At 41.5% G+C, this 23233-nt stretch overlaps 1 protein-coding gene across 1 annotated transcript; it reads left to right on the top strand.

Moving 5' to 3' along the window:
* The first annotated feature begins 5419 nt into the window (after positions 1-5419).
* Positions 5420-22864, top strand: LOC117478584. The gene is made up of 7 exons (XM_034125588.1): positions 5420-5446; positions 16286-16521; positions 17804-17987; positions 18103-18198; positions 19030-19537; positions 21929-22307; positions 22438-22864. The coding sequence occupies exons 1-7, from the start codon at positions 5420-5422 to the stop codon at positions 22862-22864; spliced, it is 1857 nt and encodes a 618-aa protein (XP_033981479.1).
* Positions 22865-23233: the final 369 nt, after the last annotated feature.

Here is a 23233-nt window from a genome sequence, read left to right as displayed (position 1 = left end):
GACTTTGCAGACCATTTACATGCACTAAAACTTATCCCACACTGACCAAAGTAAGTTGTTGGATATGATTAGCCTAGCTTAGCATAAACACTGGAAACGAAGGGAAACAGATAGCCTGGTTTCAGGACTCTGCATCAAGTCTAGTGTAGCTCCTGATGTAGGATTATGGCCACATGTGAAACTTAAATAAGGGCCAATGTTAAGAGAAGGAGCTTCACTGCAACACCACACTTGTGTTACAACAGAGTGATGCTCCCACTGCAGTGGACACACAGTGAAGCACAACACCAATAACCTTCCTCCAGGCAGAGTGTGTGTGTTGGTACCGAAATACAAAATGTTAGAGGAGGGACAGACAAGAGAGGAAAGAGGGAGAAAGACACTCACAGAAAGAGAGAGAAAGAGCTAGAGAGAGAAAGAAAAATAGATGGATGTGGAGAAAGAGGAGATATTGATTTATGAATCACTTAGACTTAGAGCAACGAAGAAGAAGAAGCAGAAGAACAAAGAGAAAAAAGAAGGAGAAGAATAATACATATTTGATGAGAGAGATTGGGTCAGAGAAGGACAGTTTAAAAAATGTTGGAGAGACAGTCAGAGAAACAGAGAAAGAGAAACAGTCATTGAAGCCAGAGAGGATTAATAGTGACATCATGAACTCTGGTTGCCCCTGGTTTCCTCTCTTTATTCCCTCTCCATCCCTTCGACACTACTTTTTTGGAGGTCCTTAGTCTTCTTCTGATCGTAAATGAAATGTCTCTAAGGGTTGGGTCTGTTGTCTCAAACAAGCAAATTAAATAAATTGACTTCGGTGGTACATTTCCAGTTGTTCATGTCAGATGTATATAAAAGTGACCAAAGTAAACATATTGATAGATGAAGCTTTAAAGAGGCCCTATGACGCTTTTTGGGGTTTTCCTTAAACTGAAAAAAAATTGAACCGTTGACTTTAAATAAATGTATTATGTCAACAGTCATATCACATAACTGAATCAGGTTATTTGAAAGCAATATTAGGTTTAAATGAAATATATGAGGTTCAACATAATATGATTGCTTTCAACTAACCTAATACAGTTATGTGGAATCTGTTGACATACTACATGTTTACTTCCTGAACACAGTGACATCACTATATAACACTCACAGTGCTATTGGCTAGCGCTCCAACACATTGTACGTGATAGGCTAAGGGGCGGGACATCTCTAAGCGGTTGACCAATCACAACAGAGCCGGCCAGCTAACCAATCAGAGCAGACTGGGCTCTGGTTTCAGACAGAGGGTGAAAAGAGGTGCTGCAGCACAGGCAGTATGAGACAAATAAAGAGCTTTTTGAACATTAGAGCATGGAGACATGTCACAGTAGAGACACTACATACTGATATACACCTGAACATCAGCAGGAGAGGACTCTTTAAAGTAGAGACACTACATACTGATATACACCTGAACATCAGCAGGAGAGGACTCTTTAAAGTAGAGACACTACATACTGATATACACCTGAACATCAGCAGGAGAGGACTCTTTAAAGTAGAGACACTACGTACTGATATACACCTGAACATCAGCAGGAGAGGACTCTTTAAAGTAGAGACACTACATACTGATATACACCTGAACATCAACAGGAGAGGACTCTTTAAAGTAGAGACACTACATACTGATATACACCTGAACATCAGCAGGAGAGGACTCTTTAAAGTAGAGACACTACATACTGATATACACCTGAACATCAGCAGGAGAGGACTCTTTAAAGTAGAGACACTACATACTGATATACACCTGAACATCAGCAGGAGAGGACTCTTTAAAGTAGAGACATACTGATATACACCTGAACATCAGCAGGAGAGGACTCTTTAAAGTAGAGACATACTGATATACACCTGAACATCAGCAGGAGAGGACTCTTTAAAGTAGAGACACTACATACTGATATACACCTGAACATCAGCAGGAGAGGACTCTTTAAAGTAGAGACACTACATACTGATATACACCTGAACATCAGCAGGAGAGGACTCTTTAAAGTAGAGACATACTGATATACACCTGAACATCAGCAGGAGAGGACTCTTTAAAGTAGAGACACTACATACTGATATACACCTGAACATCAGCAGGAGAGGACTCTTTAAAGTAGAGACACTACATACTGATATACACCTGAACATCAGCAGGAGAGGACTCTTTAAAGTAGAGACACTACATACTGATATACACCTGAACATCAACAGGAGAGGACTCTTTAAAGTAGAGACACTACATACTGATATACACCTGAACATCAGCAGGAGAGGACTCTTTAAAGTAGAGACACTACATACTGATATACACCTGAACATCAGCAGGAGAGGACTCTTTAAAGTAGAGACACTACATACTGATATGAAACTGGAAATGAGAGTAATATGGCCCCTTTTGGTTCAGAATGTGTGTAACTTATTTCGTTTTCAGTGAGGGAGTTCACATGTATGCGTATGTTAATATGTAAGCTTGTCTAAGCGTGTTCAGGTCTCCCTGTAGTCAGCAGAGTATACATTGACTGATACAACTCTCTCTATCTTCCTCACTCTTCTGTAATCAACCCTCATTCTTCTCTCAGGAGGAAACTCATCACAAAGACAATTATTGTCATCATCGTGGTAAATTAATGGAGCACTTTTTTATTTTTAGATTTCCTGTAAGACTGACAATCAGGTCAGATGAATCTTTATTTTTGATCTCCCCATGGTTTAAGTATCAGTCTTGATTTTTTCTGAAAGCACTAAATCAATTCGTAGATCAGCCACCTTTTGAATGCTTCTTTTAATTCATTGACTCCTATCGACTAAAGGTCCAAACTAAAGTTATTCAGAATCTAATCTCTCAGATGTAACCCGTCTAAGGCTTTAAATCTGACATGAAGGGATAATAAAGACAAACACAGTGCTGAATAAATGCAAGGAATATTAAAAAAGAATGCATAAAAGCCCAATACTTGACTGACAAAATGCAGGTTTTTTTTACGAAAGGTTTGCAAGATAATGCAGAGAATAATCTGTCGACCCTAGTTAGAGTGTTTTCTTTGCACCCATTAAAGAAAGCGCTGATTAATAATCAGTGCCAGTGCTGTTAGCTGCACATAATAGACAATCAGCCACTTGGAGCTGGGTATAAATTATAGACTGTGCAAGTCTAATATGTCATATGTGAGGTTAAAGGAAAGGTCAGGAGATGTATTTAAAGATATGATTTGTGTTTAAACAATCAACGGCTAACATCTCTACCCCTTAATTACATTCTTCTATGCAGATCAGGTATTTAACTCGTTTTCAGACACCTGTTATTAACTGCACTGACTATTAAATCCTGTTAAATATGAACATAATTCCTCACTTTTATTCTAAATGTCACGCGTATGCTTAAAGTCTTACTTGTACATGATTATCTAAACTATGTGTGCACAGTTTAGTCATGTGTTTACCGATTTTCAGATATTTTCAAATTAATTACCTTTAACCCTACCGAAGCCAGTTGTTCATTACACTTGAAGTTTTGTCATACATTTCACATTTTGCTATCATTTTTTTTATAAACAGGTAAATGAATAGCAACAGACAATAGAAAGAAACAATATATACATAAAAAAAAAATACAATGAACTTTAAAAAAAAATACAAATAAGGGTGAGAGTCTGTGTGGCATGAAGAGGGCAGGTCACAATGTAAGTAACTTTCTTTTAAATAAAATCTGTTCTATACGGGCTGATAAACTCGATCCAACCTTCCCAACATTTATCACATAGATCCGTCTTGAGTCTAAAAGAAAATGTCAGTTTTTCCATCACAGAAATGTCGTGCATCCCATTAAACCAGTCTGATTGTGTTGGAGGGTCTCTACTGTACATAGCCATTTTTTTGTGATGGCTTTTTTACTGGCAACCAACATTATCTTAACCTTCAAAACTTTGTCCATGCTGTCTCTGATCATCGTCCAGTAAGTCTGAATCCCAGAGCAAGCCCAAAAAACATGGTGATGATTCGCTTTCGCGTTCCCGCAGCTTCTCCAGCATGTTGTCTGTCCCTCCCTTGTCTGCCTCAGAGCAGGTGTTCACTTTATATTCTTCAGTGTTTTTGTCTTGTATTCCTATATTTTTGTTTCATTGAGACACGTGTCACTTAGGATGAATACAAGTATTGAATTTAATGAATGTTTTCCCCCACCCTGGATTGTCCTAAATACACAGCGCTAGTACATTTATCAGCCACATGTACAAAGTGTGTAGAGGCACACTCAGTGTTACTGATGCATAACATGTCTCTTATTTCACATAAAGATCGCACATCTTGTCAACCCTGAGCGACACAAGCACACACACACACACACACACACACACACACACACACACACACACACACACACACACACACACACACACACACACACACACACACACACACACACACACACACACACACACACACACACACACACACACACACACACAGAATAATAGCAGCATCAGTCGTGGCTGGGTGCACAGACGGAGAGTGAAGCACAGGAGGAGGAAGGCATTTTGAGACAGATGGTGACGAGAGAAAAAGGCAGAGTGTTAAGAAACAGAGACGGGAGAAAAAAGGAGGACGGATACAAAAAAAAAGAGAGAGAGAGAGAGAGCGAGCGAGCAAGCGAGAGATAGGTGAAGGAGAGAAAAACCCTGAATGGATGTTTAAACTGATGCTGCTCTCAGCCAATCAGAGCATCCGCCTCCATCCTCCTTGCATCCGGGCTCTGGGATTGGCCGACTGGAGCAGAGCTGTAGAGATACAGAGAGAGAGAGAGAGGGAGAGACAGGAGAATAAGAAAGGAGAAGAAGAAGAAGAAGAAACTGTCAGATGAGGAAGGCTCTTCTCTCACCTCCTCCTCTTCCACCTCCTCTCTTCATCTCCTTCAGTGTGTCAGCAGCCTCTCTCTCTCTCTCTCTCTCTCTCTCTCTCTCTCTCTCTCTCTCTCTCTCTCTGATGCTTTTTCGCTCGCCTGTGTTTATTCCTGATTCCTGAGGAGAGACAGAGAGGTTTAATGGGATGAACCTGCTGCCCACCGACTGCTATTACTGCTGCTGTTTACACCGCGGCATCATGGGAGCTGTAGTCTCCTCTGCAGCCCGGGAGGACAGCTGATTAGCCGGGGATTGTGGGTCATCAGAGTTTGGAAATGTGAGCTGGTGGACAAACAAGGCTCATCAAACTCTCTAGCTTTCTATTGTCTTGATCTCTTTTGGACTCTTGTTGTTTGCTGTCCCTTTTCTGTCCTCTTCATCTTCCTTTCTCACCTATTTCCTTTTTTTAAATCCTTTATCCCTCCATTTTTTTTATCCTCGTCTCACTCTCCTTCTAATTTGTATCTGTCGAGGAAAAGGGAAAAGTCAGAATGGGTTGTCGTCTCACCAAGACCAAGGTGAGTGACCTTCTGCACGTGTGTGTTATGGGGTGTGTGTGAGAGAGACAAAGTGGGAGGGAGTGCAGGAGAGTGGGAGTGAGACAGAAAGAAAGGGGGAGAAGAGAAACTGATAGTGAGATGTGATGGTTGTTGAGACGACCTGCCCTCTGTTAGATCACTGTAAACACACACACACACACACACACACACACACACACACACACACACACACACACACACACACACAACCCAGATAGTACCAGTAGACCCTTACATTTGCTGAGAGATGTGTGTGTGGTGTGTGTGTGTGTGTGTGTGTGTGCGTGCGTGCGTGCGTGCGTGTGTGTGTGTGTGTGTGTGTGTGTGTGTCATCTTTCCCCATCATAAGGTTAACATTTGAAAGTTAGTGCGGACTCAAACGTTAGCATGCTCACACGTTAATCTAACCAGGCGAACATTAAACCAGCTAGACATTAGCACGTTAGCCTTTTCATTGAGAGAATATTAGAATTCTGATGTTAGCATTTAGCATTGCTTTACACTTTTACTATGATGTATGGCTATAAATACTGTAATTTCCATGAGCCTCAGCTGTCATTTCTACGTAGGAGTAGATGATGCAAAGTAGGTGTAGCAACAGTTATTAAAAGTTTGTTTCTCTTTCTCTTGGTGGAGTTTTTTCTATATTTGAAGCGTGGGATGGAGGATACTCTGAGGCAAATGTGGTTTTGGCAGATATAAATAAAACTAATTTGACTTGCAAACTCAGATAGCACTTGTTGTTTTGATGGGAGCAAACCACAGCTGGATATTTGGTTATCAGGCTGATCTTTACTAGCAGAAACTGTGTGTAACACATCTGACTTTACATATTGGAGCTAGTGTCCCAGGAGGACAATCCAACAGGTAATGTTTACTTAAAGATCTTTCCCTGGACTCTAAACATGTTGAACAATCTGTTAAAGCTTCACATTTGTTAGTGTCATAATCAAGGGGTTTTGCAGAGTCGTCCAATAATAATGCTCTCTTAATGTTGCTCCAAACATCATTTGTTTGATTACATTTTGTGCAAAATGTCTAGTCATTAAAAAAAAAGGGAAATGGATATTACGAGTCATGTGAGGCCTACACACAACAGGGGATTTATTTTCTGGTGATTATTTTTCATGTTTATATTTCTTTATGCTTTGGTTTTGTAATCAATATTTTCATACACAAAGCAACATCATTTTTTTAGGAACCAGGTTGATTTTCTTGGGGGTGTTTGCATCGTGAATGAGGGCATCAACCAGTCATGTTCTCACTGGTTAGAGTTTCATAAGACAATGAAACGACTGTATTTTAGTTTGACCCAAACTTCATTACTCTTCTCAACCAGTGCATATCAGACCACTACTTCTGTTTGTACCTTTAAAAAACAAAAGCGCTAGACATATATCTGCAGTTGAGTATATCATATTTTTGTGTTGTTCTTTTCTCACCCCCAATGTGTAAAGGCATCAAGGCAGAACATAGAGTATTTAACGTATCTTTGCTATGGGTCTTATATTGAATAATTTACCTTCTATATTATTGAGTTCATTGCCAAAATGTGGGTGTTTTTTATGAAAATGAATATAGGTCGACCTATTATTACTGTAAAACTCTCAAATGTCAATATGTGGTTCGACTGAACATCCTGTACCTGCCATGTGCTGAATGCAGAGCTTGAAACTGCTATTGATGGACTTGTTTAATTCCACCAAGGACATTTTTTCAATGCTTTAAAGAAAAATCTGGCACAGCATGCTCCAGTGGTGACTAATCTGCAGCAGAGCAAACACAACACTTTTTAAAAGCAAAGGCAGAGAACGACTTGGTTTTTCTGCTCTGCTTTTTTCAACGTGAACAGCACAGCAACACATTATGTAGAGTGCTCCGGCTTCGCTTCCACAAATTAGTCTGTCACTGGGAGTTCTTCTTGGATGGGGTTTGTTGTGGTTACTGATAAATCCTCTCCTGCTTGTTACAGCGAGAAGCCACATCTCAGTAATTGATGTCTGTAGATATTTTTCCCTCGCAATCATCGGTGACGAGAGCTCTTGTAGCTAAGCCCGCTTTTTCATTTAGCACCACCTTTCTTGGCTGAACGCCTCTCTGATCAAAGGGCTCGACTGGCTGCAGTTCGACACACTCTTTAGACATGCAGAACTGAACAATCTGCAACAACGACAGCACGACAGATGAGTTCTGGCACATGTTCATCTCTGCTTGTTGGAACACTTGATTATCCGGCTACGCATGTCAGAGGAGGTTTTTATCCTGGATGCATTGATGGTGCGGTGCTCGTAAACAAACAACTTATCAGATGACTTCCTGACGTACATACACACAACCACACACACACACACACACACACACACACACAGTTAATGAAAGCAGTGGACCCTTCAGACAGACCAACACAGGACAGAGAGAGGGCGGAGATCATAACTGGATCTGATGGCTGCTAAGGTGACCTGATCTGTGAGATGGAGGACAAGCGTCACATACTGTAAACACAACACATGAAATACAGTCACTATATATAACGGTCTACATATATAACCCATCGCTTTATATAGGGATGAGAGAGGCAGATAAACAGACTCACTCAGAAACCCAGAGAAGGCTCACTGCTTCCCCTTTGACCGTGTTCAATATTATGAATAAGTTATACTCAGATACGAGTAAAGTCAGCTGAATGGGGAACATTTTTAGCTCGCTTATATTCCATCAAAACAAAAGGCAAAAACTCTCTGGATCTGAAAAGCAAATCCAATACGGAGGAGCCTTAAACCTGCTTTCTTTCAAAGGCCAGCACGGCGCAACAAAACGGTTTTCAAAAGGTCGTCAGATTGTATAGAAGTCTATGAGAAAAGACGCTACTTCGCCCTTGATTTATCACCTTTAGTTAAAAAAATTCGGACACAGTTATGGTCTCAATCTCTAGTTTCGAGTCCATTTAATACAGCATGATGGTAAATGATGGTCCAATTTAGAGTAGAATAGACGATTAAGCAGAGGTGCTTTGGGGCGCTACCTAAGTTGCTAAAACCTCTAACTTTCATAACCGTAAATCAAGATGGCAACAACCTTAAATAATATCTCGCCGTTTCATAACAGTAGTCTACAATCCAATGGATGACGTCACCCTGACTACCTCTAAGTCTTATAAACAGTCTATGAAGTTGAGGCACTCGTACTGCTAGCTTCAGCCCAAATCCTGCTCCTGAAAGCAAGGAGTTGTGGGGCTTCATAATGTGCTTTTATTTGGTAAAGGATGATCCAGTGTACCCTGTGCCAAAGGATATAAGCAAACAGAAACAGTGAGGCGCCTTTCCTTAGCATTTAGATAATTCTGAAGACTCAAATCATGGCTGCCACTTAGGGGTATTAACAACCAGTTAAGAACCTCGATAAGCCAGAAAGACTATTGAAAACAAAACATTGGATCCTACTGTAGTCCTCAATGTTTGGAAACAAGGTCCCCTATTATACTGGGGGGTTACCTTGGTTGGTGATTGGCTAATGGTTACACAAGCCAAACAATCGTTATGACCAGGGGTGCACATCACTTTTTTGCCCTGGTTCTCAAAGGAGCACCTGCAGATGTTGCTTGGTGCGCAACCTTAAAATGAAATAAACCGGACCTTTTGAGGGGTACTTGACTTTATGAACGGGGGGGTGCGCTATTGAGCACGCTCATGAACTGTTCGCCGGAGCCTCCCAGCAGTGTTACTGTGCGGAGCGCATAAAGCAGACCCTTCACGCGATAGCGAGGGGTAGAGCGAGGGATCGCAGATGCCGTGCTTCGACGGATTGAAAAAATTAAACCTAAATGGCTCGCGAATTATACTTTGGCAGCCGTTAATATACCTGGGTGGCCCGCCCAAGTAAAGTCTATGTGTGGGAAACCCTGCTATCTTACCAGTTCTTCTGCAACTCGCAAATATCTCTCTCTCTCTCTTCTCTCTTCAGTGTTGGTGCGCAAATGCACCTTTTTTCAAATGATCCGGTGCTCTTTTTTGGCGGGGGGTGCGCATGCGCACCTGCGCACCAGTTATGTGCAGCCCTGGTTATGACATCATAAAGTGGCCAAAATCTGATCAGCTCATTTTCAGGCAGGTTTTTATCTAAATGGATCAGGACAAAAAGAGAGAGAATCTTTTTGACTGAAACTTTCAGACTCTCTTTACACAGAGGGGACACATGTTGATCGAGAGAGAGACATGAAAAAGTGGATTTTGCATGATAGGTGACCTTTAATATATAACATGCGACACCAGAAAAGCACCATTCTGCAACATGGTTAAACAAATAGCAGTGTGATTGATATTCCTCAAGTGCACAGAATAACAAGAAATAGAGAAGAAAATAGATATCCATTTGTCTTTATCAACCCATTTTCAAACAATGAAAGTCTGCAGTCGAAGTGAAGGCTGAGTTCTGTCTCAGAGAGGATCAACAGGCACGGTCCATTATGGCTGCTGAAGATAATGTAAATGTTTGAGCAGGGAAAAGAGAGAGGAGGGCCACACTTGGTGTATTTGTCTGGCAGGATATAAGGCAGAGGGGCAGGATGTTGTTTCACTTGATTGTAAAGACACTGACAGCTTGACATAAATGGGTGGTTGTGCAGTCGCCTGTGGATGTACAGTACATTTAACATCCTTAAAGAGCTGCTGGAAAAACCTACATTGACTTAAATAGTGGCAACATGTCTTTTGAAGTGATGAATTATTCGTGTTTCTTGCTCAGCATCATTTCCAAAATTGATGCCAAAATGCATAAATCATTAACAAAACTGTAACAATTATAACTTGCATAATAACACAAATGAAATACTGTAATCATCCTTATTATACAATAATAGCTGCATCCAAATAAAGCCACCATTCATATCTTTTAATTATCTGCACTATATTTCTGAGTAAAAAAATATCACTGCGTATTGTACAAAAGGAAAAATGACTCACTTTCCACTTCATCCAAATCACTCACGCAATCTATTTTTCTCCTGAATATGTCAGCCTCAATAGTCAGAGAAAATACATGTTTGATAAAGGTCCTCGGCTTATAGGAACAGGATGTTACATTAAGTTTATTTTACAGCAGATGTATATAAGCTGTATGTTCCTTATTTTGATTTCAACAACAACATGTCACAGTAAAGGATCTCCTGTTATGAAAGACGATAAAAGATTACACTGTAGATTTATTTATATGTTGAGTTAATATTTTAGGTTACATCTGTGTTTTTGTTAATGGTAATCACTGACAATGAAGTACATTTGAACACATATAGTTTGTTTATGATGCAGGCCACAATCCCTAAATGTTACATTCATATTGTTTCATTGCACACCTCCAGATTTGGGTCCGTGCTCACTTTCAACGTTGGTCGGGGCGTGTTGATTAAAGGTGGGGTAGGTAAGTTTGAGAAACCGGCTCGAGATACACTTTTTGTTATATTCCATGGAATGCTCTTAACATCCCGATAGCAATGAATATCTTAAGTGCTTTGACAACAAATCCATAAAAAAATGTCATCTGTGGAAGCCGTAATACTGTAAAAAGCACGACCAATCATCTGATCCGGCCCGGCTAAAATAACTGGATGGCCTACCTGCCTGTCAGCCTTCCATCTGTGCACAAACTTATCTCGTGCCCTCATTGGTCATGTGCGCGTTCGTGTGTGTTGGAGGAGGGGCTCTGTAAGGAAGTGGCAGATTTTCTCCGGCTGTGTATTTTCAAATTCTAGCGATCTCGAGCTGGTTTCTCCAAAATTACCTACCCCACCTTTAAGGCGATGATACAATTAAATATGGAGTAACAGAAAATGGGTTTTAAAGTTGAACCAGATGGTAAAACACGGCAAGAGGTTTTGTAAAACTTGCAGACAGGACTTTGCAGAAAAGTGTTACACTTTGTCACAACGATAGCATGGAAAACAGTCAGAAAAATAGCTTTCATGGGACAAAATGAATGCAGGAATTGTATGTATTTGATTGATGTAATGACTTGATGGATGCACTGCGTTGAAGCAAAAGTTGAGCAAGGTATAACTTTTTGCTTGTCAACACTTGTTTTCTTTGCCGGGCAACCCTGTGTTTCGCCCCACTGCACAACAGACTGGTTTCATTCAAATGAATGAATGAAGAGAGGGCTGTTCTTTTATGCAAGGCTGAACTCTGTGCAAATGCAGCCGGAGCGTGTGGAAGTCGTGGTGGTACATTTGCATGTAGTGCTAAACTCACACCACATTTTTTCCCTAAGTGTGTTAGCTCTCCAACCGTGACCATAACCAAAACTAAACCGTAGTTTATATATCCATGACCACATGTTTTCCCTAAGCTGACAACACCACCATACACAGATATTGTAGAAAGAATGATGCAAAACAGTCAACAAATGTTCAAAGTCAATCTTCCAGCTTGTGTGTACAGACAGAGAAATCGAAATACTGTTTCCCACAATCCCGAATATAAAAACAATGTATATAGAATATAAAATATAAAAATATGTGTGCAAATATGTATATATATACACAGTCAAAGACACATTTTTTACATGTGCACACATTAAGTCCTAAATAAAAACACAACAATCAATATATACAAAGATAACAGTCACTTCAATATTTTGAGAATGTACATTAGTGCAGATTGTCCATTGAACGTGCATTATTGCATTCTATGGACAATTTGCACTAAATTATTGTTGTCTTTAGACTTCAATAGCTAATGTCTCAAGTAAAGTCTCTGACGTCAGATATCTCTCATCTCGTCTGGCCTTAGATTTGTTCAGTGAGTCTGAGGCTGATCAGCACACTGAACTGATTCATCACTGGATGTGTTTGAAACCCTTTTGCATAATGTTTAGACATACTCTGCTTCCTTTATACTGCAGCTTTCTTGTGTCTTAAAACACAGTGGAATCAATTGTACTTGCGCCTTGTAAGCTTTGAGTGTTTTATTTCAAAGACACTTAAAACAGAATCTAGGCTGAACGTGTTTTTTCTATAGTTCAACTAAGAATGACTTTTTTTATCTGATTGTATGCAGAAACTGAAATTCACAGGAACTAATCAAATATTCTGATGCCGTTTTGTAAAGCGTTCTGCCTCTGACACTTTTGATTTAATTTCTCATGGTGACCGTGATTTTGTGCTGAGAACGAAGAGTGTCGCATTTTGCCGAGTTTTGCACTTTGAGTGAAAATTGAGTCAAAGGCTTCGTAAAAAAAAAAAAAAGGGAACTGTGAGAGAGAGACATGAAGGGAGATAGAGAGAGATCAGCCTGTGTTACTGTCAAAGTGCAGTGGAGCGCAACACACTTCTCCAGGGTACAGCACATCACTCTCACTCTGTGATTTCTATGTGTGGCTGTGTGTACATTTCTAAGCATGTTTGTGCGTGTATGACTTTAAGTGAAGCTGGATTCCACATGTATGAACTGGCGTGTCTTTATACACATGGGCACATCTTCCTGGATCCATGTGTGCTGGTTTTTCCATATTAATGTCTGTTTGTGACCGCGGAGAGTGTATGTGTGTATGTGTATGTGTATGTGTGTGTGTGTGTGTGTATGTGTGTGTGTGTGTGTGTATGTGTGTGTGTGTGTGTGTGTGTGTGTGTGTGTGTGTGTGTGTGTGTGGCCCCAGGCCTTGCACTGAGACTATAAAGACTCTAGTGTTACTGGTCCAGGGGTTACAGTGGGCCGCTCCTGACTCTGACCTACATCGTGCTGCAGTTAAGGCCGAGTCTCATTAACTTCCCTGCATCTTAACTCTCACATGCGATGTTATAACACAAACCACCACTATTATAGTTGTGTTGTTGCTTACACTCAGCAGACATAATGACAGAATGTCCTTTAGGGCCTGAGTTGTCCTTTTACGTCCTGAGCTGACAGAATGATGACACACTTGCCTTTTGCATTTGAGACCTTCACTGTTTTTTTTGTGAGCTCTCTAATGTAACATACAAGCTCATTGTGTTTGTGAGAAATAATAAGCAAATCCATTATCCTGATAATTGATCATTATTTAAAGAAGACATATTATGCTCATTTTAAGGTTGGGTTAATATTTGTAATTTGTGCCTCTACTGTGACAAAAAGTGGTTTATTTTTCTCATACTGCCTGTGCTGCAGTCCCAGTCTGATTGGTCTACTGTTTAGAGATGTCCCGCCCCTTGGCCTATCAAGTACAATGTGTTGGAGCGCTAACCAATAGAAGCGTGAGTGTTGCATAGTGATGTCATTATGTTACAGAAGTAAACAAAGGAGTCCAATGGAGGCGTTTAGGGGAGAGGAACTATCAGATTTTAGCCTTTGCAGACCATTTAAATGCACAAAACCCTATAAAACACACTACAGCAAAGGGGAAACCCCAAAAGCATAATAGAGCCCCTTTAAAAAAAGCCAATATATATATAAAAAAAGTTTGTCTCATCTGTTTATTATTGCTCACTTTTCAGTCAAAGGTCAAACTTAATGATGTTGCCCTTGAATAGCCTGACTGAGCAATATCAGATGAGTTTATACAGTATATAAACTCATGGTCTTCCAGTAACAAGAAATACACTAGAGGTGTAAGTATAATATAACATGGTCAATAATGTAAACACTGTAGGGTAGACGAGTGTCAGACTTGAACTTTCAACTGCTCAAAAGGACTCTATTGTTGCCTTTGTACTTTCTTTTATTTTCTTTCAAGGATAGTTTCTTAAAGAAATGCTTTTCCATTTATATGAAAACCCTGGGATATAAAATGCTCCAACAGCAAGTCATCCATGGTGCTATCATAAGAGAAAAGGTTGTTTTTTTCAAAATGTTGCTACTGTATTTATACTCTACACTTTAAACAAGGGAGCTTCATTGAGCTGTGATTGTAATTACAATAGGAGTTCACACTTTATCTAAGTGTGAGTAAGGGCAGCATAGAGAGGCGAAGTCCCGCCCATCTACTACCGACCCATGGGACCTTATTTCGGAAAGATTATGTATTGAAGTCAATGGAGAGAGAAAACGTATCTTTCGATCCCGTTTGAATTGTGCCACGAATTACACATATGATGTTTGTCAATCTTAAAAAATTATTTCCATGTCAAAAAGTCACAGTTTGTCGTAAAACTGTTGAAATATAAGACTATGAAAAATACGCAACTAGAAAGACTACAAATCCCAGAGTCCCGGTCCCGCATGCTGGCTCTTATGAACCGACTAACTCCCCTTGTGTGTATGTACAGCTCTCAACATGCCCAGACTTGGAGTGATTTTCACCTCTTTTAATACTTTACGCCTCATTCTGAAAGAAAGAAGTGAAATGTGCCAACGTGACGGCCGTCTTGGTGTGTGGTGCGAGATGGGAGATGTAGTTCATTGAGCGGTTTCACACAAAAAAAGTGTTACTTCACAGTTTTACGACACATTTTTATTTGTTTGACTTGCAAAATGATCTTTTAAATTGACAAACATCATACGTGTAATTCGTGGCACAATTCAAACGGGATCGAGAGATTATCTTTCTCTCCCCATTGACTTCAATACATACTTTTTCCGAAATAAGGTCCCATGGAGGTCCCCGGAAAGGGAGGGACTTCGCCTCTCTATTGGAAGTGGGCCATAGTTAAAAAGAGCCTTGAGTGGTTGAAAGACTAGAAAAGCACTTTAAACATGAAAGTCCATCTACCTTTGTACTGTATGCGTCATGATGGGTCAAGACCGTGCAGAGTTTAGTACTATAGCAAATCTTTTCCACTGATGAACACACCTTCAGAAAGAATGAGAGGAAATAATCACTAAACTCAGCATCTGTTTATCTGGAAAAGAAACCTTCAGAGCGCTCTTTACTGAGATCCAACTTACAAACTCAAAAGCTCAATCTTTTATCCGTTTATATAAAGAGAGGGTGAATCATACGCAATGTTATGCAAGTCAATTGTGTTCAGGTATCGGAAAAAAGTTCCAAACCAAAGAACTGACTGACCTGTATTGGAAACTAAACTCCCACTGTGCCACTGCTGCCTTTATCTTTCATCAATACAACGGACAATACTTGAATGTCTCACAGTCGAAGCATTATGTCTTATAGGGCCTCAGATCTTAAAAGCAACCTCCTAGTGACACTTTCTTAAAATCTGAATCTTTGAGAAGACATACAAATTGCAGGAATGTGTAATTATATAACTACTTCTGTGCGGCATGTGTATGTTTAATGTTTAGTCTTTAAATGTTTTACGGGATGCAGCCCGTGGACCATTTTGAATCGGCCCTCACTCAGCAAAATTAAAAAAGTATAATGACTTAAGTATAATAAACTTCTGCTTGTCTTATATTGTACTTCTTAAATATATATGTTCAAATGTTCAAATACCGGTATATTACACAGTATTCATGTGTTAATATGCCCCATTTTCAAATAAATTCAAAGACAATTAAAGTTGAAAACATGTTCTAACAAATCTAAGTTGATAAGAAAAAAGCCCAATAACAAATCTACATGACAAACTTGAAATATAGCCTTCATATTTCCTCTTATTATAAGCAATCTGAAGCTTCTGTTTTAAGGAATGAGCCGCTAACAAACTAAATGAAATCCTCTGGAGAGCTGTGAGCTGTTTTTTCTTAAAGAATAATTTACCTACATTGGATTTACTTTTCCAATGTATAACTGAACTTATGAGGCAATATACCTCTACTGAGCGGCCCAGCCCTTCTTATATTTTTCTGTATGTGGCCCTCTGTGAGAAAAGTTTGGACACCCCTGTTTGACAGTAAAGCATTCCTTGCAAGTATAGTCCAAATCCTGATATGTGTTGTTCCCTCTCGCCAGGCCAAGACTCACAAACCGGCTCAGCAGCACCAACACCGGGAGGAGTTGCACTTCGTGGATGAGTATGGCCAGCCAATCACAATGCAGGTGGAAGCGAGAAGGGAGCATGGTCACAGGAGGCGGCGGTCTCGATGCGGGCCGGAGTTCAGCGTCCCAACAGAGAGACACTGGGAGGCCCTGAGAGCCATGGGGCTGATGGAGGGAGAGGGGGGCCAGGGAGACGGATACACCGCAGGGTGGGTACTGTTGGAAGCTTAGGGACTGGGGTAAAGAGTTTAAAGGTCCCCTATTATACTGTTTCTAATCAATATAGTATAGGTCTCAGATATATACAAAACATGTCTCTGAAGTGTTTGGCTCCAAACACCAAACAGATCATTGCAGCATCCCATAATCCCCTCTGTTTCAGCCCTGTTTCAAAAGTGCTGATTCTCTGTCTGTTACTTTAGATGAAAATAAGGAGCCCCTCCCCACGCCCCTCTGAGAGATATTTGGTTAAAAAGAACACAATGGTGCTCTAGGAGGAGATTCAGGTGATAAGGTGGGGGGGGGGGTTACCTTGGTTGCTGATTGGCTAATGGTTACACAAGCCAAACAATCATTATGACATCATAAAGTGGCCAAAATCTGATCAGCTCATTTTCAGACAGGTTTTTATAAAAATGGATCAGGACAAAAAGAGAGAGAATCTTTTTTCCTGAAACTTTCAGAGTCTCTTTACACAGAGGGGACACATGTTGATGTAGAAGAGACATGAAGAAGAGGGGACACATGTTGATGTAGAAGAGACATGAGAACATGGATTTTGCATAATAGTTTACCTTTAAGCTTTAGTTTGAGAAAGGAACTAAATTATGAATCTCGGGTTGTCCTAAGTAAAGGCAAGAAGACAGTAATCTAAATAAGCGTTGGACTTTTTTCTTAGTTACATATTTGGGACTAAAGGATTGTAATTGGGGGTTAGGGTTAACAGTTGTGTAGAGCTTTGGACCAGGTAATCATTTTGGAAATGGGAGGGACATTTGGACCTAAGTTAAAAGTCTGGATGTGTGGGACAAGGGTACGATTTTTAGAATGGGCCAAAAACGATTGGACTGACGTAAAAGTTTGTAATGCAGTAAAAAGTGGCCTTAGCCTTAAGGAAAATACATAAAATGAAGACCTCTACTTCTACATCTATTGATGATTCAAATATAGGGAAAACACTTTTCACTTCAGGCTACGGTTTGCAGGGTCAGCATGATATTGCATTGAGTCTCTTGGCACTTTTATAAATATTCATGAGGGATAGGTTGTTCTGCTGAGGCAGCTGTCAGTGCAACTCATGCTTTGATTATACATGAGAATGAAAACTAAATATTCATAGAGGAATTTACATATCATGGAAACAAGAACCATTTACATCTATGCAAATCTGAATAATAAAGAAACCCACATGATCTGAGCTCTTACCCTCTTATACATTTCCCTTGACATCACCTTCTTGTAAAACATGACCTACTTGCTTCTTCCACACAGGCCTTACTATGGTCACATGGCCGTGTCACCTGACCTGTACTCGGCCAACAGTCACATGATGATGTCTGATGTCTATCCACCCAATGGATACCTGCCTATATCATCCAATGATCAGCATCAGGGGAACAGCTACTTGCCCAGCGTCTCCTACAGCTTAGATCACCTGGACAGACTGGACTACCAGGTGATTTTTTTTATTGTATTGTCTTCTGAATTAATTCTAGGGATTGCTATTATATATTTCACAAGTAATGATTTGAGAATAATTTCTAATTTCTGATCTCTTTTTTCTATTTCAGACTCCAGAAATGTTGCCCTACCAGCCTAACTCAGAGAGCTGTCTGATTGGCTGCTACAACACAGAAGAGATGGAGCCAAATCATTTCTCCAGACAGGTAGCTATTTTCAGTGATGGCATCAAAGCCATTTTACTTCTGATTTGGTTGTCCTTTGCACTTGTTTAACAAATCTCTTTGAATAAATGAATTTGTGACTGTTATTTTGTATATATTGATTGTTGTGTTTTTATCTTAAAGTGGACCTATCATGCTATATTATAATAATATAGTGTAGGACCATACCTATATAAGGCATATTTATACTTTTTTTTTTTCAAAATACCAAACAGATCATGCATTTTAGCCATGCCTCATTTCGCTCAATTTGCACTTTTTTAGCCTTGTTTTTGCAAGGGCTGATTCTGTGAGAACAGCACCACCTATAGGCCTGGCATATGTACTACAGCGTCTCCAGCGCTTTCGAACGGCAATGGCCGTGGCTGTCTCCGCCTGATTGGTGGAGTTGGCCCAATAGCCGTAGCGCCACCGTCCTGACGTCAGGACAGTGTTCAAATCTGGATCAGTTTTTATCAGATCCGTTGCAGCCCCTTTTTTAGAGATTTGGGTATGGAAGAAAATAGAGAGGGTTGTGTTTTCTGACACTTGGTGAGTTCCCTGGAACACCGGGGACACATATTCATGTATAAAAGACGTACCAAAGTGCATTTTGCATGATAGGTCCCCTTTAATGTGTGCATATGTATAAATGCGTCTGTTGATTGTGTATATAGGATATACATATTTTATACATATTTGTATTTGAGATTGTGGGAAACGGTATTTTGATCTCTCAGTCCATAGCCTACACACAAACTGAAAGATTGACAATAAAGTTGACTTTGACTGACTTTGAGTTTGATTTGAAATGTTCTCTTACTTGCTCTTCAGCAGGACTACCAGCCTCCCTGGCGGTCTGATCGTCATCTGGGATACCTCCCCCTCAGTGAGCTGGACAGTGGGCTTGGATGTGGTCCTGACAGTCCCCACCACCGGGCGGCGCTCTCCGAGGCAGAGACAGACGCCATGTCTTCTCTGCCCGGTCACACCGCCTCCTCCCAAGGCTCCTCCTCTTCCTCCGAGTCCCTCATCTCGTCTGAACCCAGCGACTCGGGCTTCCACAGCGTCAGCACCGGGGAGCACAGACGACTGCATAAGATACACGGAAGCCACGCCCATCGACAAACTCACCATCTTCGCTCGGGCCACTCCCCTCGAGAGCAGAGAGGACGCTGGGATTTGGAGTCCATCCCAGAGACCACTCAAATGACTCACTCTGGAGCACCACAGGCGTCCCGTTGCACTGTGGGTAACAGCACGACCACCACAGTTCACTTCCACAGAGCTGAGAGAAGTCCGACCTTACCTCGCCACCGTTCACCACCTTCCCCTTCCATTGGTAAGTAAAGCCCTCCAATTATTATTTTTTTATTTAATTTTATATTCACCTATTGCCATATTTTACAGATTCGTAAAACCATAACATCAGAAGGACTATCAACCAGATTATAATGTCAGAGTTTTAGGAATCGTTCAAAATGTTCGGTCCATACATACTTACGGGCCGTCTCCACAGCAGCGTTAAAAAATCTTGAAACGCTTCTGCCCATTCACTTTGAATGGGGTGACGTCACTTTCCCTCACTTTTCGCCGAAATGCATTGTGGGCAGGCGAGCGGAGATTTTGAGGATTTTGAGGATTCAAAGTTGAACAATGTTCAACTTTTGAAGCTGAGGTGGAAGCGGCAGCCAATCAAATCCCGTGTACGCAAATCTGACCGTTCAAGCTCTAGCCAATCAAACGGCGTGTATGCTGGGAGAGACATACCGCAGGTCATTTCCTCATATTCCAAAAAATGGAGGAGAAATTAGCGGTAGCGAATCAATCACCCGGTGCTTTATGACCAGACCTACCGGGATATAAACCGGAGGAGCCAGGCATGGAGGGAGGTGGCAGAGACAGTGGTATGTTTTCGCCTGTTTTGGGGAGTTTATATCCAGTTTACTTCGGGCTTTTTTGCTTCGTATGTCGCGGGCGGGAGATTCATGTGATTGGTTGTTCGCAAAAAATCCCCAAGCTTCAGATACGCCCACCTCCAAGATTTTTTTAACGCTGCTGTGGAGACGGTCCGTTAGAGTATATGAGTGTAACGCAGCCTACACACGGCGGCGTGCGTTGCCGCTTGGCGGTGGGCGTGTCTTGAGCTTGGAGAGTTTACGCGAGGAACGCGACCAACAACCAATCACATGAATCTCCCGTGTCTCTCCCCAAGGGCTGGAAAATTGAAGAAGTGACCAGAAAGTCGCGTTTGTCAGCTGGAAAAAGCGATGTCTATTATTTTAGGTACTAAACGAACGGGGGCTTGCAAAACGTTTAGCTGCTGCAGGACACAAGAGTTTGCGGAAACAAGACATGAGTTGATAATTGGAAGGGGGGATCTGTGTAAAGTTTGTGATGGGAAGGGGGGGGGGGGTTCTGTTTGCAGCGGGGTAAAAAGGCTTTAAAAAGGCTCCCGTGTATGAATCTCACCATAGACATTAATATCTAAAAAGCGATTTTTAATTCATGTCTATGGTGCTATTTTATGCAACATTGCATGGTGGCTAAATATACTGTCTATGCCTGCTGTCCATTCAAACGAAGTACACTGGATATAAACTCCCCAAACAGGCGAAAACCTACCAGTTTCACCCACTGTCTCTACCACCTCCCTCCATGCCTGGCTCCTCCGGTTTGTATCCCGGTAGGTGAACAGGGACTGAAAGCACCGGGTGATTCCCTACCGCTACGATTATTTTCTCCTCAATTTTTTGGCATATGAGGAAATGAACTGCGGTCTGGCTCTGCCAGCATACACGCGGTTTGATTGGCTAGCGCGTGAACTGTCAGATTTGCATACGCGGGATTTGATTGGCTGCCGCCTCCGCCTCAGCTTCAAAAGTAGAACATTCTCTACTTTTGCAGCGAGCACCGCGAGGAAAGCTACGCTTTGCTCCCAGAATGCAGTTCGGCGAATCGTGACGTCACCCCATTCAAAGTGAATGGGCAGAAGCGTTGAAGAGTCACCGCACGCCGCCGTGTGTAGGGGCCGTAAGGGAACATGCATGTAAGTTTATGATAATGACTTGGTATCTTCTTATTTTTTCCCTGCATATACCCGATTAAGAAGCACAGAAACTGCCAAGGAAAAGTTGTTTAAAACTGTGCTCCTATATATATATATATATATATATATATATATATATATATATATATATATTTATATATATTTAACTATTATGTATGGTATTCAAAACATTTGTAGATTTGTATAAAGACACACCATAACATCTTACAAGACAATGCTGAATCATTCATGGTCACCATTTTCCTTCAAGGGGATGAATGAACATGATTGATGGTGCAACATCAATCAAGGAGTAGTTTGAGATATGTTCCTGTTATTCAGCCTTTGATCCTGTAACATAAAAATGTACATTTGGGATGAATGCAGTCCTTGATTTATTTAGATACCATTCCAATAAATCCCATAAACATTGGCAGTTTTGTGAGGCATCAATGTCTTTGTTGTCTTGTTTAACACCAAAAAGTTACAGGTAGCTTTTTGAGACCACTTTGAGGTAACTGTTAGGTGTTAGGGCCAAAGGTGGTCCAACATGCCACTGTTTTTCAAGGTATTGAGCGCAGAGTTTTCCCTGGAAACAAGTCTTGCTATAATGACTAAATGGAGAAGTATGTATTTGGACATGTATTGTAAGACTTGAGACCTGATTACTTATTTTGTCTGCAGGTTGTCATACTGAGCCCTGCCAGCGTAGGGCGCTGTGGTTGGAGCAGCAACAGCATGGTGGCGGGAGGATAGAGGTTCCAGTGCGGAGTCGAACAATAACAGATTTGAGCGAAAGCCAGCGCCCCCGCAGGGCCAGTCATCCCAACATGGCCGATCCAAACATTCTCCAGAACAGCCAACCACGAGCAGCCAGCAGCACGCTGGGCCCGAGGAGCAGGGCCAGTTATCCCAGTAACTCTCGCCCCACCAGTCACCACCTCAGCATCGACAGAACCAGTATGATCAATCAGCAGAACATACTGAGAAACAGCAAGCGCATGAGCCGGAGCAGAGAGGAGGACTACCTCTCTAAGAGTCCTGGGTCCGGCTCCAGTGGAGCGTCAGACTGGCGCGGGTTTCAAACCTTAGGGAGTCGCCCCGGCATGCCTACAGCTCCCTCTGTTCCTTACTACAGCACCCTGGGAGCCCCACAACATCACCCTCGCTCTCCCCCCCTCTCCACGCTCCAGACTGTCCAATCAGAAGTCAGTCAGGAACCAGCTCCTGAGAGCACGAGCTTACCGATTGGCCAGGGAACGCAGCGAGGTCACAACAGATGAGGACGTGCGAGGAGAGGGGGAGAGAGAAAGGGATGATAACGGGGAGGATGGACGATGGGCTGGGAGATACTGGAGCCGCACCGAAAGAAGACGCCATGTTGCGTTATCACGGCAACACAGAGAGAGGAGGGGAGGGGAGGAGCATGGCGGGGGTCTTCAGGGGTCGCTGTCGTCTCAAACTGTGCTGGAGCTGAGCCACATGAAGCAAAACCGACTGAGGAACCGCAAACTGCTTGATGATTGGACAACTGTTGAAGAACTGCTGACTCACGGGACACGAGTGGAGAGCGACAGTCAGCTTTGTCCCAGCCCTCTGTTATCAGTTACAACTGTCTGATTGGGAAAACTCATGATACACATTTGATATGATGATTGATGAAAGTATCCAATACAACACTCAGGCCCAGATTCATAGAAGGTTTGCGTAGTTAAAATTGCAAATGTCTGCACTAAATTGACCAAATCAGAAATACTAGTTTTTGGTGACAGAAGTCATGGATCCATTAATTACATTTAAATTAGATAATTTTAAACCCTTCGCTGCTACCAATTGCATAGCCAATATATGGGGAGGATAGGGGGAGCCTGAGGATATCAACCAAGTTCAAATATAGCTGATAAACCAAAACAATGACTTAAAAAAGGCTAAAAGTTGGGTAGAGCTGCTGAGTTGGTGTTACACTTAAAAGGATTGGCAATACTAGTG

This window comes from Trematomus bernacchii, unplaced genomic scaffold, assembly GCF_902827165.1.
Source record: "Trematomus bernacchii unplaced genomic scaffold, fTreBer1.1, whole genome shotgun sequence".
Classification (NCBI taxonomy): domain Eukaryota; kingdom Metazoa; phylum Chordata; class Actinopteri; order Perciformes; family Nototheniidae; genus Trematomus; species Trematomus bernacchii.
Note: the sequence above shows the minus strand (reverse complement) of the source record. Positions and strands in the feature narration are given on the sequence as shown.